The sequence below is a fragment of the Aptenodytes forsteri genome, unplaced genomic scaffold (genome assembly GCF_000699145.1).
Source record: "Aptenodytes forsteri isolate BGI_AS27 unplaced genomic scaffold, ASM69914v1 Scaffold3, whole genome shotgun sequence".
Taxonomy (NCBI): Eukaryota; Metazoa; Chordata; class Aves; order Sphenisciformes; family Spheniscidae; genus Aptenodytes; species Aptenodytes forsteri.
In genome coordinates this window covers 1,523,753-1,538,474 of record NW_008795283.1, presented here as the reverse complement: position 1 = coordinate 1,538,474, position 14,722 = coordinate 1,523,753, and the positions used below count along the sequence as shown (strand labels likewise).

The following is a 14,722-nucleotide window of genomic DNA, read 5'->3' as shown; positions in this document are numbered from 1 at the left end:
TTTAACCACAGCCACAGAAGTCCGTGTGCTGGATTGTGTTCAGTTTTATTTTCCAGCTTCATACCACAGCTTCAGAACTGCATGTTCTCATTCAGCTGATCAGTGCTCTTACATCCTCCATTTAGGATTTTGGTAAGTATTTATACACTACAAACAAATTCAGTAGCCAAAATGGGACATACCAGCAGTTCAAGGAGAGATTAATTAAAGCTTGCCAAGCAGGGAGAACTTGAATACGGAATGCAAAGGCTTTTTCCTCCTCATCCCAGCACGTCTAAATGTTCACACAAGAACATCTGAAGTCCTGTTTCAACCTCTGAGCGAAATGCAGTGGAGCCCATAAACCACTGTGCTGTATAATTTCAGTCCAGATTCAAACACGGCCTTTTAATTACGATTAGAAGGAAGTTAACAGTTTGATCAGATTCCTTGACAATGTCTATGCAACACTTCCTCAGTGGTTTATAGTTAACTGGCAAAGCTGGTACCGCTGTTAGGGAAAAAAATCAAGCAATTTAAGAAAAAGGACTTAAGACTGAAATTTCTTTGCAGAACTGTGACCTTCAAGCGCGGGGCTGGCAGACAAACTGGCTTTTTGTGGCACTCTTGCTGCAATTCAGCCACATGGCATGTGACAGCTCAGCTAGGACTCAGAAGCCCCACACTGCTGCAGGGACTTGGGTGAAGGGGCCGAGGAGCTTGGTTTCTGCAGGGAAGCTCCCAGTGTAGAGGAGGACTGCTATGCCAGGCAGACCGCATCTCTGCCATGCGTCCCACTGATACCCACCCTGCTTCTGCAGGACCTCTGCACCTTTTCTGGCCTTACTTCCTACCTGATTTCTGCTCCCTTCCCATGTGACCCCAACGTGGCAAAGCCAAGAATACGTGAATACTTCCCTTGTATAAGAGCACTTTACAGCCAAAGGCATTATCTTTGCAATTAGAGTGTGTGACCAGCATGCCTTTTTGTGCATCAGCTGACAACAGTCTGTAGAGGAGCATAAGCAGAGCTACGTAAAGTCTTCTCTAAATTCACCAGAAACCCTTCTGAACAGTATTATTTACACAATGAAAGACGAAAAAAATCCACATAATCATGGATTACTACTCACCTTTTAAAATTAAATTTCTGAACCATATTCCCAAACTTCGTACTATACTTGCTATATTTAGAAAGAAGGAAGTGAAAGAAGCCCTAAATATTACAATTCTTTTATCCCCTTTCCTTCCATGTTATATTGTTTCAGTGATTTAGAAGTTTACTAAAACATGCTGAGGAGCAACGAATGCAAAAGACCATTTGGCGTAACTGTGAACCCACTATTTCACGTGTTGCATTTGGACTCCCATGCAGCCTAAGTGAGTATGTACTTAAGTGAGACAGCAAGTATTTCACCAGTTAAGCAAGTAATTTCTTTCATACAGTCTCCAGTTTAATCTGGGAATCCCCAAGCTAACAATTTTTAACACCAGATTGCTAGTATCTCAATCATTCTAGATTTAAAAAACAACTTTAAGAACCCAAGCATTTTCCTGCACTAATGAACGTTAAATAACCACAGAATCATCTAACTTAGACTATTTCCCATTTAACAGCTTGATGTCCTTCAATTAATGTCAGCAATCTACCTTGAAAACTGTCTATGAACTCTAAATTTTAAGTGATTCAGGGAAACAGAGCTTCTAGTCTATTTGCATGAATGTTATTAACATCCAAAGTAGCTCTAATGGTTCATCAAGTGCTTATTACTAGTTAGACTAAAGTAGCTGAAGCAGGTGGCTGTGTCAAAGATGAAAAAACAGCATGGCTTATACCCTATGCTGCTACTTCTCCATTCCCAGAAAACACTGTGTTTAAATCAGCCAGCCCCAGCTGTGTTCCCCGACTTCCCCCCCACACACCCCCCAGCCCAAGCAGTCCTATTGGACCGGGTTTGGCCATCATTTCTTTTAAATCTCATTTCCTTTTCTTTAGGAGCACACTTCCCTCACACACTCATTATGAATAAGAACAAACAGGTTTTCTTCAGCCCTTCTTTTCTCATGCACTCTAAGACTCTCCCAAAAACCTTTCCCAGAGATGATGTTAGCCACGGATACATAGACAACCCTGCTCTCAAGCACAAGTACAGCTGTCTTTCCAAAACTCTGCTTGCCTTTGCTAAACCTTCTCTCTTCTTTCTCTGGAAATACTCTGTCCCAGCAGAAGAAGGACATGCTTAGCGTAAACTGCACTTCTGCTGCACTTTCCTAAGTAGTGGATACATAGTCATCTGGCTGGTGAGCCCTAAGATCTGCCTATCCTGTCCATCCAACCCACAGCAGGAGATGGAGTACAGGTCTAATGTGGACTGCCATGCTCTAACAACTGGAAACATCTTTTCTCCCAGCACCACCACGATCAGGAACTTGGAAAGGTGAGACAGACACATCGTAAGGGCAAAAAAGGCAGGCCTGGAGCTGGGAGTTGTCATGACATCAACACAGGTCTTCAGAGGCATTCACAAAACTGGAATCCAGCCCTTATTGCTGTAGAGACTGGACCATCCTGCTCAAAATATCGCTACTTAGCAAGAGCCTCTAGTGTGCACATAATCACAGAGTGAAGTTCTTAGGGCTTCTTTGGGCTCAGTTCAGAGCTGATCAGAGCCTCTTACTGCTCTAACTGCACAGCCTCCACTACCTCAGAGGAGAACACACTCGTGCTTGGTGTTCTGGTGATCTGTCCTCCAACACCTGACAAACCAGCCAGAACAAGAGCAGTCGCAGAACCAAGTGACAACATTCATTTCCAAAGGGAAGAGAAAAGAAAAGGAGTAAGTAACACCAAGTTCAATAGCTAGTTCAGAGCAACTAAGGGGACACAGTTGAATTAACAAATATCAGTATCTGCTGACACCGAGCAAAAGCAGCAATTTTTCCATGACAATTGCTTTTGTGTCACGGCAAAAAATGCAAGCCAGGCACAAATGCTAGGCTGCTGAGAGGTGGTGAAGAGGGGTGAGAGGGGAGAGAACTTTACCAAAGGGAAACATGTCTGGAAGACTTGGAGACAAACACAAGCATGAAAGCTTGGTGAACACTCTCCAATCAGTCACATGCCACTTTGAATAATTACCCTGCATACTTAGCACAGTTACTCTTCTTTTAAGAGTGCTGGCCTAGGAAAGTTGTTTTTGGCAGCCAGGTAAGAGATATACAGCTCGCTCTACAGTGAAGTTTGCCTGCAATCAGTTACAGCTGCAGTAGCAAGGACAAAGGCTTTCAAATTTGACAAGGAAAGCCATTTTGAGTCTGCACAACATTGCTCTTCATTTAAACCAGCGCACGTTCCCATTGTACGTGGATCCTCCTTCAAGGAAGCTTTGAAAGGCCTGGAGTCCCCCTCAGCTGCACATGGGGAGAGACAGAGCAGAGCTCCAGAGAGGACACGTACCAAGCACAGCAGCACGGATGCAGCATGAGCCTGCCTAAAGCTAGTCATGAGGAAAACACTGAGGACAAGGGTATAGTTAAGGCCCTCCTTCAGACTTCTCCACGTAACCCTTCCCTTGGGCCCCCAGCCTGTGGGACACTGTCCCATTAGTAAGCTCTTTCCTTCAACCTGAGTAGAGGAAAATGACTTCCAGAGGTAAACCCCACGTCAATAAATGAGGAAAGAGGAGGGGAGGGAGACTGGCTCATAAAGCTCACCTGACCTGATTACGACCCTTGTATCAGCTTCTGCCAGCAAGAGACCAGATGAAGTTTACTGACCATTCAGATGTAATCTACTTAGTACTATGCAACATGCTGATACATGTATTTTTAAAAAATCAATGCTATACTCTATCAAAATGCATCCATTAAACAGACAAAGAATCCAATAATCAGGAGATACCAACAGTTACTGAAAAATCGTAACCGTGGGGGGAAGTTGCCTCTGTACCAAACTCCATTCAGTGTTTTCACCAATGATCTGGCAGAAGACAAAACCAGTACTGCTAAAAATAGTGGACTGGTAAATAATACAGCAGACAAGGCAGAGAGAGAGGCATCTGGGCCTGTCAGTGTGTGCAGCCAACTCAAATAGGAGATGCAGTCATTCAACAAAACGCAAAGTCAGACACCTTCACCCATACCATGCAGGTCACATCTGGGTATGGACGAGGATTTAGAAGTCAGAATATATAGGCGCTTAACACTCATTTCTAGTGTCACACTGTGGCCAAAAGGGATTGCTCTTTTGTTCTACAAACTGGAATTAAGAGAATTTACCTCTTATGTGGCAATGGTGTTTATTCTGTGGTTTACAGATTCCTTAGGGCACTTGAGAAAGCAAACAAAGAGGGGAAAAGCTGTATACCACTTCTAAGAGATTCATAAAAGTTATTGAAGAGAAGCCAGCTCTTAGGTGTTGGCTTAAATTTGCTCTGCAGGTGTCTGCACCTTCATCAAAAAAAATTTAAGGGTTTGCAGATAAAAATGATATGGAAAACTTCTAGTATATGGCATTGGTATGCTCAATAGTGAGACTCTGCAGGTGGTTGGGGTGTCTGCATTTTACAAAGCAATACAGAAACACCGGAAAGGGTGCAGGAAACCACAGAAACTACTCCAAGAGAGAAAGTATCTTACACTGAGAATCTTAAAGGGCTCAGTTGGCTTCATTTCTTAAAAATAACGTGAGAGGTAAGGCAATTACAACACACAAATCCCCTTCACAGGGAGGGACAATCAGCTATTAGAGGCCTCTTTAATCTAGCACAGAACAACCTAACAAACCAGTTGTTGGAACCTAAAGGCAAACTGAAAGCAAGGCACCTTTCCCTCCCACACCCTCCTTTCTAGTTTGTTTTAATTAAAAAGTGTCAGAAGTAGTGCATCTTCTTATCTTCAGATCAAGTCTGGCTGCTCTTTCCCACTGTTATGCCTAAATCAAATACATATTATTAGCAGATACAATTCAGGAGACTCGGTGAGACACCAATGCCTAGAATATCCAGGAAGACAAACTAGATTGATTTGTCTTTAAACTATGGATATGAAAATCCAAGGCTTCAGCAGGTCAGTAAGTTCACAGTAAGGTTGAGGGAACAGAAGAGAATAGGAGAGAAACATGGGGATTTAAGAGTTTCAGCTGCCCTCAGTATTAATGGCAAATGAGTTCTTAAAAAAACCAAACTTATAAATTACAGTTAGGATGCTTTTTAAGTTTCTCTTCAAGATTTCAACTTACCTTTTTTCAAAAGCCAGAGATTTAAGTTCTAACAAAAGCTAAAACTCTCTCTGATCACTTGCATTTACTGTTGTGTAGGACAACTGTCCTCACGAGATGTTCTTTTAATTCACTTCTGCAATGACAGAAAATGTATATACAGCATTCAGTGTAAAGATGAAACTCAAGGCTACAGAAACCACATGGTGGAAGAGACTTTGGAAAACGCACAAAGTTTAGGTGAGACAGTCCAGCTGTTGAGAGAAAGTAATACGAGCCACAGCTCACAGCAGAGTTTGGGGTTGAGGTGTATTTTCCACAAGGATTTTGTCAATAAATGGGACAAGAGGTGGCTGGGGATTGGAAAAGTGATTGTTTGGTACTCCTCAGACACTGGTTTGAAGGTGGCAGACACAGAAAGGTGTTCCTGAGGGTTAGACTGGATAGTTTAAATTCTGAGTAAAAACTACTATTCAGACTTCTGGAAAAGCCACTGAGTTAATGCTGTGGTATTAAAATTATTCAGTAGTTGTGAAAAGAAATCCAAAGGAACAGTATGCACCAGAAGGGCCTTTTCTTGCTCAGTAAGCCACATCAATTATCTGGGCATTGGATACAACCCTCCCCCCGTAACAAACTGCCTGCAACACAGATGGCAATCATGTCTGAACAGTATCAAAATCCCAAAGCTGAAAGGTAAAAAAAACCCCACAACACCCAAAGGCTTTGCTTTCTCTGCTTACTTCAATGGGAAATGAGTAAAACTAACCACTCCCTTCTGCAAATCCTCATCCTCCCAGCCTGTTCCACATCCTCCCTCTCACAGAAACTTGACTCGAGGCTAACAAGAGGTTTGTCCCAGACAGACCTTTTTCTTACTGTCTGCATCTTTATTCTGATGGATGGGATACAACAGCATCAAGTTCTAATCGTCCCTCTTAATACACACACGTGCTCCACGTGGACACCACAGCCAAATATTCAGAGCAGGTTACAGACAAGCAAGCTGGTTCATGCTGCATCTGCAAAGATCTGTCCGAACAGCAGCCCTTATGCTATCAGGCATAACTGGTTTGCAGGCCAAGGCAAGTCACTGCATGCATCGGCCCAGGCCATCCAACACCAGTATATGTTCACCAAACCTCAAGTCTGTTCCCAAAGTCCCCTAAGAACATTGAGCAAAATTCCTCCCGTTTCCTCTTCCCCTTACACTAGAGCAGTTTATAGGCCAAAGCAAGATTTCACATGGTCTAAGTGCCCTGAAACGCCATGGTGATTTAGGAACGTCATGTATAACAGCATACCATTTCTATCTCCAGCAGACGGCAGGAATACAGCCCTGGGCAAACACACAACAATGCCAAATACATCAGCAATGTCCTGCTAGAATAATAAAGAATAGAGATAAGTAAAGCACCAAGACACCAGTTTTCCTCTGTTTGAATACATATATTGCATATGTGTTTTTTTTTTTTTTTTTGGCATCATACAAACCAGACCATGCATTTTGCTTTTCTTTTACAAAAACAACAAAACACATTGATTTCTTGGAGACAAGAGAAACAGTTCTTACCCCACAGAGCTCATGTCAGCTGGGGCATTAAAAAACCCATTCAAATCACAGTGAGGTGATGAGACCCTGCAGGTAAATTCAGCAACACACTTTCCAGAGCAAGGGTCTCTCTTTTTGGTTCTACTTGCTAAGCCTTAGCCTGGCTTATACCTGCCAGTCTATCTCCTGAACATCACATCAGTCTTCACAAACAAGCAATAGCCAGGATGATCCCAGCCTGCTCTCGGCTTCCCCCTTTCAATCATCGTAAGATTTTCTGAATGCAGAAAGCAAGTTAGCTGCTACAGAAAACTTTATCTAAAGTATTCCCCATGCAAAAAATAACCCCCGAAACAGACTTTTAACCCGAGAGATACAGACTTCAACCCACTTGACGGATGGAGGGACTATTGCTTCATTACTAATTTAAAGACTCTTCTGCAGCTTCAGCACACCCAAATCTCTTGCCACTGCTTACCCTTGTGATTCAATTGTCTGCCTCTCTCTCTGGTATGCTAGCATTTTGTGGAAAGCTTTCTCTTGCAACTCTGACCCAAGAATGAGCAGTCATTCTGACAATCCAAGTCTTTTTCTAGCAGCAGGCTATCTTATATCTTTCCAGAACTAGTAGAACACCTCACCAATACTGCATATTACTGTTAAATCAGCAGCTACACTGATGATTTTACCTGTGAAACCACAGGTTAAATTTTATACATTTTTCTTAAGGCATTTATTTAGCAACAACCAACAAAAATTCAATGGAAAAAATAATATACCCTTCACATGGCTTCTCTTTATTCATGGTTCAGCCAGGGATCATTAGTTTCAAGAAAAATTCAGTGGAAACAAGGCAAAGCCTCTAGTAAATGTTTTCGATTTAAAACCCAACCCCCACGCCCTTTGACCAAAAGTCACATCTTAAAACATGGAATACATGAGTGTGTTTGAAAGTTCATGGTGCAAAATAGAGGGGGATGGCAAAACCTCCTCAGATTAGTCAAAAACAGAGCTATCCCATTCTATACATGAACAGTCACATCCCTTCCTCTGCTTCCATCCACCCTGCAACAAAATCAATATATAAAGAACATCAGCAGCAGCTTTATGATAGGCAATGATCCTTTTTGACATCAGTCTGTGATAAGATCGTTGATTCTCTATCTTTAAATTATGTCATAGCTGTGTAAAATATGCAGTGATATCCAAAACGTGAACTCTTCACATCCGCTGTCGATACCTCAGCAAGATCCAGACCGCTGCTGCAGCAAGCGCCAGGCCTGGCACAAGAATGGCTGCTAGAGGAAGCCCACCTGGTTCTCCATCGCCTCGATGACCCACAGGCCCATTTTGTGGCTGCAACTACAAGGAAAAAAAAGTATTTGTGTCAGAGCCCATCACAGGAGAGCCCCCAGTTTTGTGTCAGGACCAGGTGGTTCTGTAAGGATGTGCAAGATGGTTTCCCCAGGTACCTGTACACTCAGGAGGGTTAGAACGGCTTTGGATGGACTGAGTTTTATTGCAGGGTACCCAGTCACTACCAGGCACCCTCATGTTTCTCTGCCACTCTGTAAACTAGGACTGTAACAGCTGGAGCAGGGTACGTCTCATACAGCAGAAGCAATGACACACACATACCCAGTCATCCCTTGATGCACTTCCCACCACACCATTTCCTGGTGTCTTTATCAGGAAAAGGGCATCGCTAATTCTCTCTGTTTTCCTTACCTGCCCTGTACGCTGGTCCAGAAGATTTACTCCTTTTATTAAGGGAGCAGAAAAGGGGCCTCAACCCACCTCTCCCCACCAGCATGCTTCAGGCTGATCAGTATTTCCTTCACCAATTTCAGTGCTAGCCAGGGATGTTCAAATTACAACGGTGGATTAAGGATTCCTCTCTTTCTATATCCAAAATGCTGCCAGTATATTTAAACTATAGCAGCCCACATTTGTTCCTTTGTGGTGGGCTGCACACACGTCTCAACACTAACATAAGTGACAACCTCTGAAACAACAGGGGAGTGTTGTCTCCAGTAAGATTTTGGCCTCTGAAACAAAACTGGAGAACTTGAGATTCTGTCTTCACAGACAAACCTTTACCTCTAAGAAAGGAGATCTGTGAGAAAACACACCATACTCCAGCAAACAAAGACCCCGGGACTTCTCCAAACTCACCTCTTTACTGATACTGTTACAAACAATTAATGCACGGATGATTACAGCCGTGGTCAACTAGAGAAGGCCATAGTTCAAACAAAATCTTTATATGCATAATTCACACTAAGCACCTGGACATAGTATTTTTCTGCCTCATGAAATAGAAAGCTATCAATCATAGAAACCAGTCTAAACTGAGCCAGGAATAACCCTAAGAAAAACGTAAAACATACCCTGCGCTGAATTTTCAGAGACACGTCACAGCCTGCATTCCTGAACAGTTCCACAGCATCCTTGTGCCGCAAATCCTTCAAGTCTCTGCCATTGACCTAGCAAAAAGGAAAAGGAGAACCAGTTGCTGAAGGGCAAAAAGCAAATTTTTGATGACGCAGGCTAACATAGGAAGAATAGGAGATAAAAATCTTCCTCTTTCACAAAATTCTGCATTTGGGGCATGAGACTGTAATTAGCAAGATCCATACTCATCCATTTGTATTACAGATGTATTTTTCTCATGTTATCTCTCAACATGTAAACTCCAAGCCAAAACACAGAGGTACTGAAAAAAAACACCTAGAAGCAAAATCAGAATATAAGACGACAGTTTTGTCAACAGCAGCTTCTTATGCTGTTGCTTTACTGGAAACAAATCAAAGGGGTAATGAAAATAAAAGAGCAGCTACAGCAAAATTATTATTACGAGTCTCTTTCCCACATTGTTCCCTCTACTGGTCTACCTTTGAAACCCTTCTGTTTGAAAGAGTGTTGTGAACATACATTTAAAAGCATATTGATGTAACAAAACAAAACAAAAAAGACTTACATACATACTGGCATCCACTTAAAAGTGTTAGGATTTTTCTTAATTTGAAATAATATCTCATGGCAGAAGTTTTTATAACCTACTTGATTTCATTCACTAACTGATGATATTCATCCTAGTTTTTCTTTTTCATCCCTATTACCCCTAATTGTATCCCTTGAGATCACATCCAGTACCTCTCTTCTCTTGATATTTAGACTCCCCAAACACAAGTATGTAAATATTAAACTGTCAAGAAAAGATAGGATAATATTCTGTTTAACTTAGTATCATTTTCTGGATCCGTAATAGGCTCCAACTAGTGCAAGGCACTCTATAGAGGCTAAAAAGATTACATGTGGAACATAATGAGCAAGCATAAAATAAAATCAAGGAATATTAAAAGATCATGTATCACACTAGGAGAGGCTACTTCTTCACTCATCACTTTGTAAAGCATACTGTCTTGTATGATTGCCAACTGTCTGAAGAACCATGGGGACTGAACCTCAGTCACTTTAAAACATTTTTCTAAAAGGAGAAGCAGTCTGTATTACTCCTGATGAGCTGCAATGAATAGTTTTATGGCCTAGAAGTTTTATAGCCTAAAAGTCCCCTTGAGCACAAGGATCAGTAATCACTGACTACCAGTCAAAAAATGGAAACTTAGAGGTGGGAGACTGATTCCTTTTATTTACATGTGCGTAAATGACGATCCATTGTGGGCAAGAGAAGGTCTGATGGATTCTAAAACCTTACAGAGCAAGTCACTGAGGAAATACAAACGCAGCACCAAGGAGTGCTTCTGAGACAAGTCAAGAAGGCAGAAGAGATGGGCCCATGTGTAGAGGCACTCATCTCCCTGGTGCTCAAAGCTGTCCCCAGACCCCCAAGATAGCCGCTTCCATAGAGTTTCCTCAGCATCATGTAACTGCATTCATCACATCCTTCTTCCTCTCTGTGCACTGCGACGGCAAACCTGCATCTCATATCACATCACTGATCACAGCACTTCAAGAACACACGGGGAGACAGAAGAAAGGGCTTACCGCTAAAATTTTATCTCCTTCTTGTAATCGGCCATCAAGGTAAGCTGCCCCATCCTTTTTGATCCGGCTGACATAGATGCTGCTGTCATTGGAAACGTACTGCTGATCTGTCCCACCAACAATGTTGAAGCCCAGCCCTAAGGTAAGCCAAAGAGAAAGCTGATGAGAAAAAGCTCAAAGCTTCAGACATTATTGCTGTTGTTGGAGACTGTACCCTCCCACGTTGTCCTGTTTTCTCCACAGTACTGAAACTCACAGCACACGTATCTGCATCAGCCTTTCCCAGCGTCACTATCTAGAAAAGTTATTCTCGTGAAACTCATCTTGAAAGCAGAGGAGAGACCCTGAATGCCTGAGGGCCCAGATGCTTCACTCCGTATAGCATCCGTGAGCTGTTTTCAGGTGGGTGTTGGGGAATACTGAGGGACATGCCATTGTTTCTGAGATGCCGATTTAGCCCTCAGCAGGAATACGCCTCTTCAGCACAGCATGAAAGGAAAGCATTCTGCATTTCACAGGAGGCTATAGTAAATCATTACCTTTGACCAACAAGAAATCATGCCTGACAGGCGTTTCATGAGCTGGGAAACAGAGTTTGGAAAGGCAAGGAGCGTTAGACCCTGTCTACAGATGAGGAAACAGGCAAGAGGAGCTGTGCTACCAGCTCGAGGGCACCTAGAGCTCAGAAGGCTCCCCTTCCACATCTAAGGAGCTGGAACTGGCATCCTTCAACTCCAAGAATGAGATTAGCTTAGATGCAGCTACTTCAAATTGTATGTAATCACTTTGTTCTGTTTCGGGAATTCAAAACACAACAGGAAATAAAGACAAAGTTCTCTAATTTAAAGCAAACCAAAAAGGAATACACATACATTACACAGAACTGATGCCTACTTCACATTTTTGTTATGTTTCATATTGTTCTTTAAAGTAAGCCTCGATTACAGATCTCTAGCTGGAACCAGCTGCTGGATTAAAGTGCCGTTAAAGATTAAGACTTCTTGTTTCATCGAAATCCAAAAGAACAAATTGAATTCAAAATCTGGAAAACCACGTGTTACAAGAGCACATTCCCCATTGCACATGCAGCTAAGTTGCTCTGTAAATAATAATGCATGACAAGGGATGGGAAAGATTCCCTAATAAGAGGCTTGCAATGAAAAAAGAAAGAAAAGTCAAGGAAAAAGAAAAAAAAATACAATCAAAGTAAATGGAGAAAAAAAACCCACCTTTTTTTCCTGACATAAACCAGTCATCCAAAACCTATTGTCAAGAACAGCTGAAGGCAAATTCTCCCCACATTCAGCCAGGCTGGTTTATTTATTTTCTCTTTCTTGCTTGCTTTCTCTCAAAGTTGGGACTAGAAACTTTGAGAAGGAGAGTTGCAAATGAAAGTAAAACCACCTTGTGCCTGCTGGGAAGCAGCATTTTAAATCAGTCATAGGAGATCAAAGGATGTACAAGATGAGTCATGCTATTTTAAGTGTGCATCTACAGCTGGGAAGTAAAGAAATATTAACAGCAATCTTGTCACATCTTTTTTTTTTCTCCCCTTCCCGTCCCCTTCAGACAAACAAGGAAGAAAATGGAAGCTGCAGCAGATTGAAGAAACACTGACATTTCAGCTAGACTAATATCTATTCCAAGAAGGGACAGTTGTGCACAATAACACACCTTTTGGTGGGAATTAAAAAAAATAAAACCCACAAACCTAAAAATTATTCGCCGTGAAGCCAATAACCTGGGAACAGGGGGAATCGATACTGCAGAAAGTATAAGGTTTAATCAACATTTATTAAAAAGCCAGAAAGAAGGAATCAGAGTTTCAGAGTACATTGATTCTCTCTCACATATATAAAAGCCCCAAAATATATATATATATATGAAAAAAGTACAGATTTTGCAAGTTTTCACCCACGATTGGAAAAATAATGAAAAGTCACAGCTTTCATCAGCAGAGGCAACATAAGATAGGAGCAGATCTTCGTGACAAAAAGAGGCAGCAGTTCATGCCGGACCAAGATAAGTATTCACAGGGCTTTTCCACTGTGTCTTTCCTTTCCAGCACTTAAACTTCCACTCTGGCTAAAAATATCTTCCCTATCATTCCTTCAGCTCTCTGCTACTCTCCCGCTTCCAGTTCATGCAGCCATAGAAAGAGGCACAGCAGAATAGGGAGAAAAGGAGCAAGGGAAAGAAGAGAGCACATGGCACTAAATCCCTTGTCTACAAGGGACCAGAAGTGGAATGGCAGAGCTTTAAAAGCAGGCTCTGGGCTAAACTTCTGACTCTCCCTGAGGCTGCAGACCTCCCTATGCCTCATTTACCTCCCTGAAACAGAGTCCCTCAAAAAGACATTAAAAAAATCATGATTGGCAGGATTAGGAAAAGAGAGATTGAATAATATTGCAAATGGAACTGATTAAGTTATTTAGTTTTCCATAAAACCAGATTTTTCTGCCTAATTTCAGCCTAGTACTTGAGAAGGAAGTTTGAAAAAGAGACATACGCAAACTGTTTTGCCACTGTAAATACGTTCACCTCCTCAGCAAATTTTTGCCAGAGATGTTTAGCATCAGACCTATTTTAAAAAGTTGCAGTCAAAACTCCGATTAGAGAGATTACGGGATTACACTGTGCTTTACAGATAACAGTGTTTTGTTCCTTCCTTAATAATAATTCACAAGGTAAACGCATCAAGGTCGTAAGGGGCTGTAGGACCTTCAAATCAAGTGACATTGTTAGAAATCTAACTCTAAAAATACACAGCCCATCTTAATGACGGGATAAATGCTGCTCATGGTAATCAGATTTAAATTGCCATGGCCACATTCAAGACCTCTCAACTCTGCCCTTCAACATCCCCTTCCACCTCCCTCAAAATTTTAGGTTCCCAAATGTATGGAGACAGCTTTCCCATCGGAACCGGCTTCTTTTAGCAAATAATTTTCACTGACAAGCATGGCTTCATTAGCCTGAGCTTGTGGCTGCACAGGCAGGGCTATGCAGCTTTCAGACCAGTGGCCGCTCTGGTGAGCAGGAGAGGCAGAAGGCTGCCCACTGGTCTCACCCTTTGGGTTGAGATCACTGGCACGGGGGCCAGGACTGACCCCAGCCCTGCACGGAAACAACCTTCACCCTGGAGAAAGGAACATGACACATACGCCAACGATATGGGTGCTGCGGGTCCCTGGGAGGCCATGGAGCCAAGGCTGGCCAGCTGCTCCACCCAGCAGTTGCACGGACAGAAGAGCTGCCACGTTTTCTTTCATGCTCATTTTAATTAAAGAGAAGGGCTCACGCACCAAAGTACAGCTCTAGCTCCAAAACCTCCCCGGAGCCTGTGGTTCTCTGGAGCCAGGGTTTTGCTCCGGAGCCATATGTTTGGTTCTAACTTGCTGCGCTTCTGAAAGCGTGGTTTGAATAGAATCATAAATCCTGTAAAAATACGAGGGCGGACAAGCATCTGCAGGCTTCCATGAGAGCACACGCTACTGTGACAGGAAAAGCAAAGCCAAAAGAACGTCCCACAGACTGCCCTGTTCCCTCTGCCTTCCAGTCAGCGCTCCTCTCACTCACCACCCCGAAGCCCTCTCTAAAGCTACCCCGAAACAACTAACACGAAGCTGACAGTATAAGGTACGGTCACTTCGACTAATGTTTTATCGAAACGCCCCCTAATTTTGGGTATCCAACACGGCTGAGTACTGAGCACCTGCCATCTCATTCGAAAGCAACCGGAGCTGCACTGGAGATGGCAACTCCTGGGAAAAACCAAATTTGAGTTGCTTCATCCGAGACACCAGCCGCAGCCGGTGCTCCTGGCCGCTCTTCTCGCAGAAGACAAAGCCGGACCCAGCTAGCTCTCCCTCACGCAGGTCACCGGCTTTCCCCGCAGCGGTGTATCCGCCACGGGCGATTTCCACGGGCACGCCGTGGCAGGAGAGGCCGCTCGGGCCGGGAAC

The 14,722-nt window shown here is 42.9% G+C and overlaps 1 protein-coding gene across 1 annotated transcript in view; it reads right to left on the bottom strand.

Moving 5' to 3' along the window:
- SYNJ2BP (synaptojanin 2 binding protein) overlaps positions 1-14,722 on the bottom strand; it is a 101,295-nt gene that overhangs the window by 82,779 nt on the left and 3,794 nt on the right. Inside the window, exons 2-3 of the mRNA XM_019472058.1 lie at positions 14,473-14,708; positions 10,758-10,930 (exon numbers count right to left, since the gene is read on the bottom strand). Coding sequence (XP_019327603.1) covers positions 10,758-10,930; positions 14,473-14,708 — 409 coding nt within the window. The remainder of the gene's footprint in view (positions 1-10,757; positions 10,931-14,472; positions 14,709-14,722) is intronic.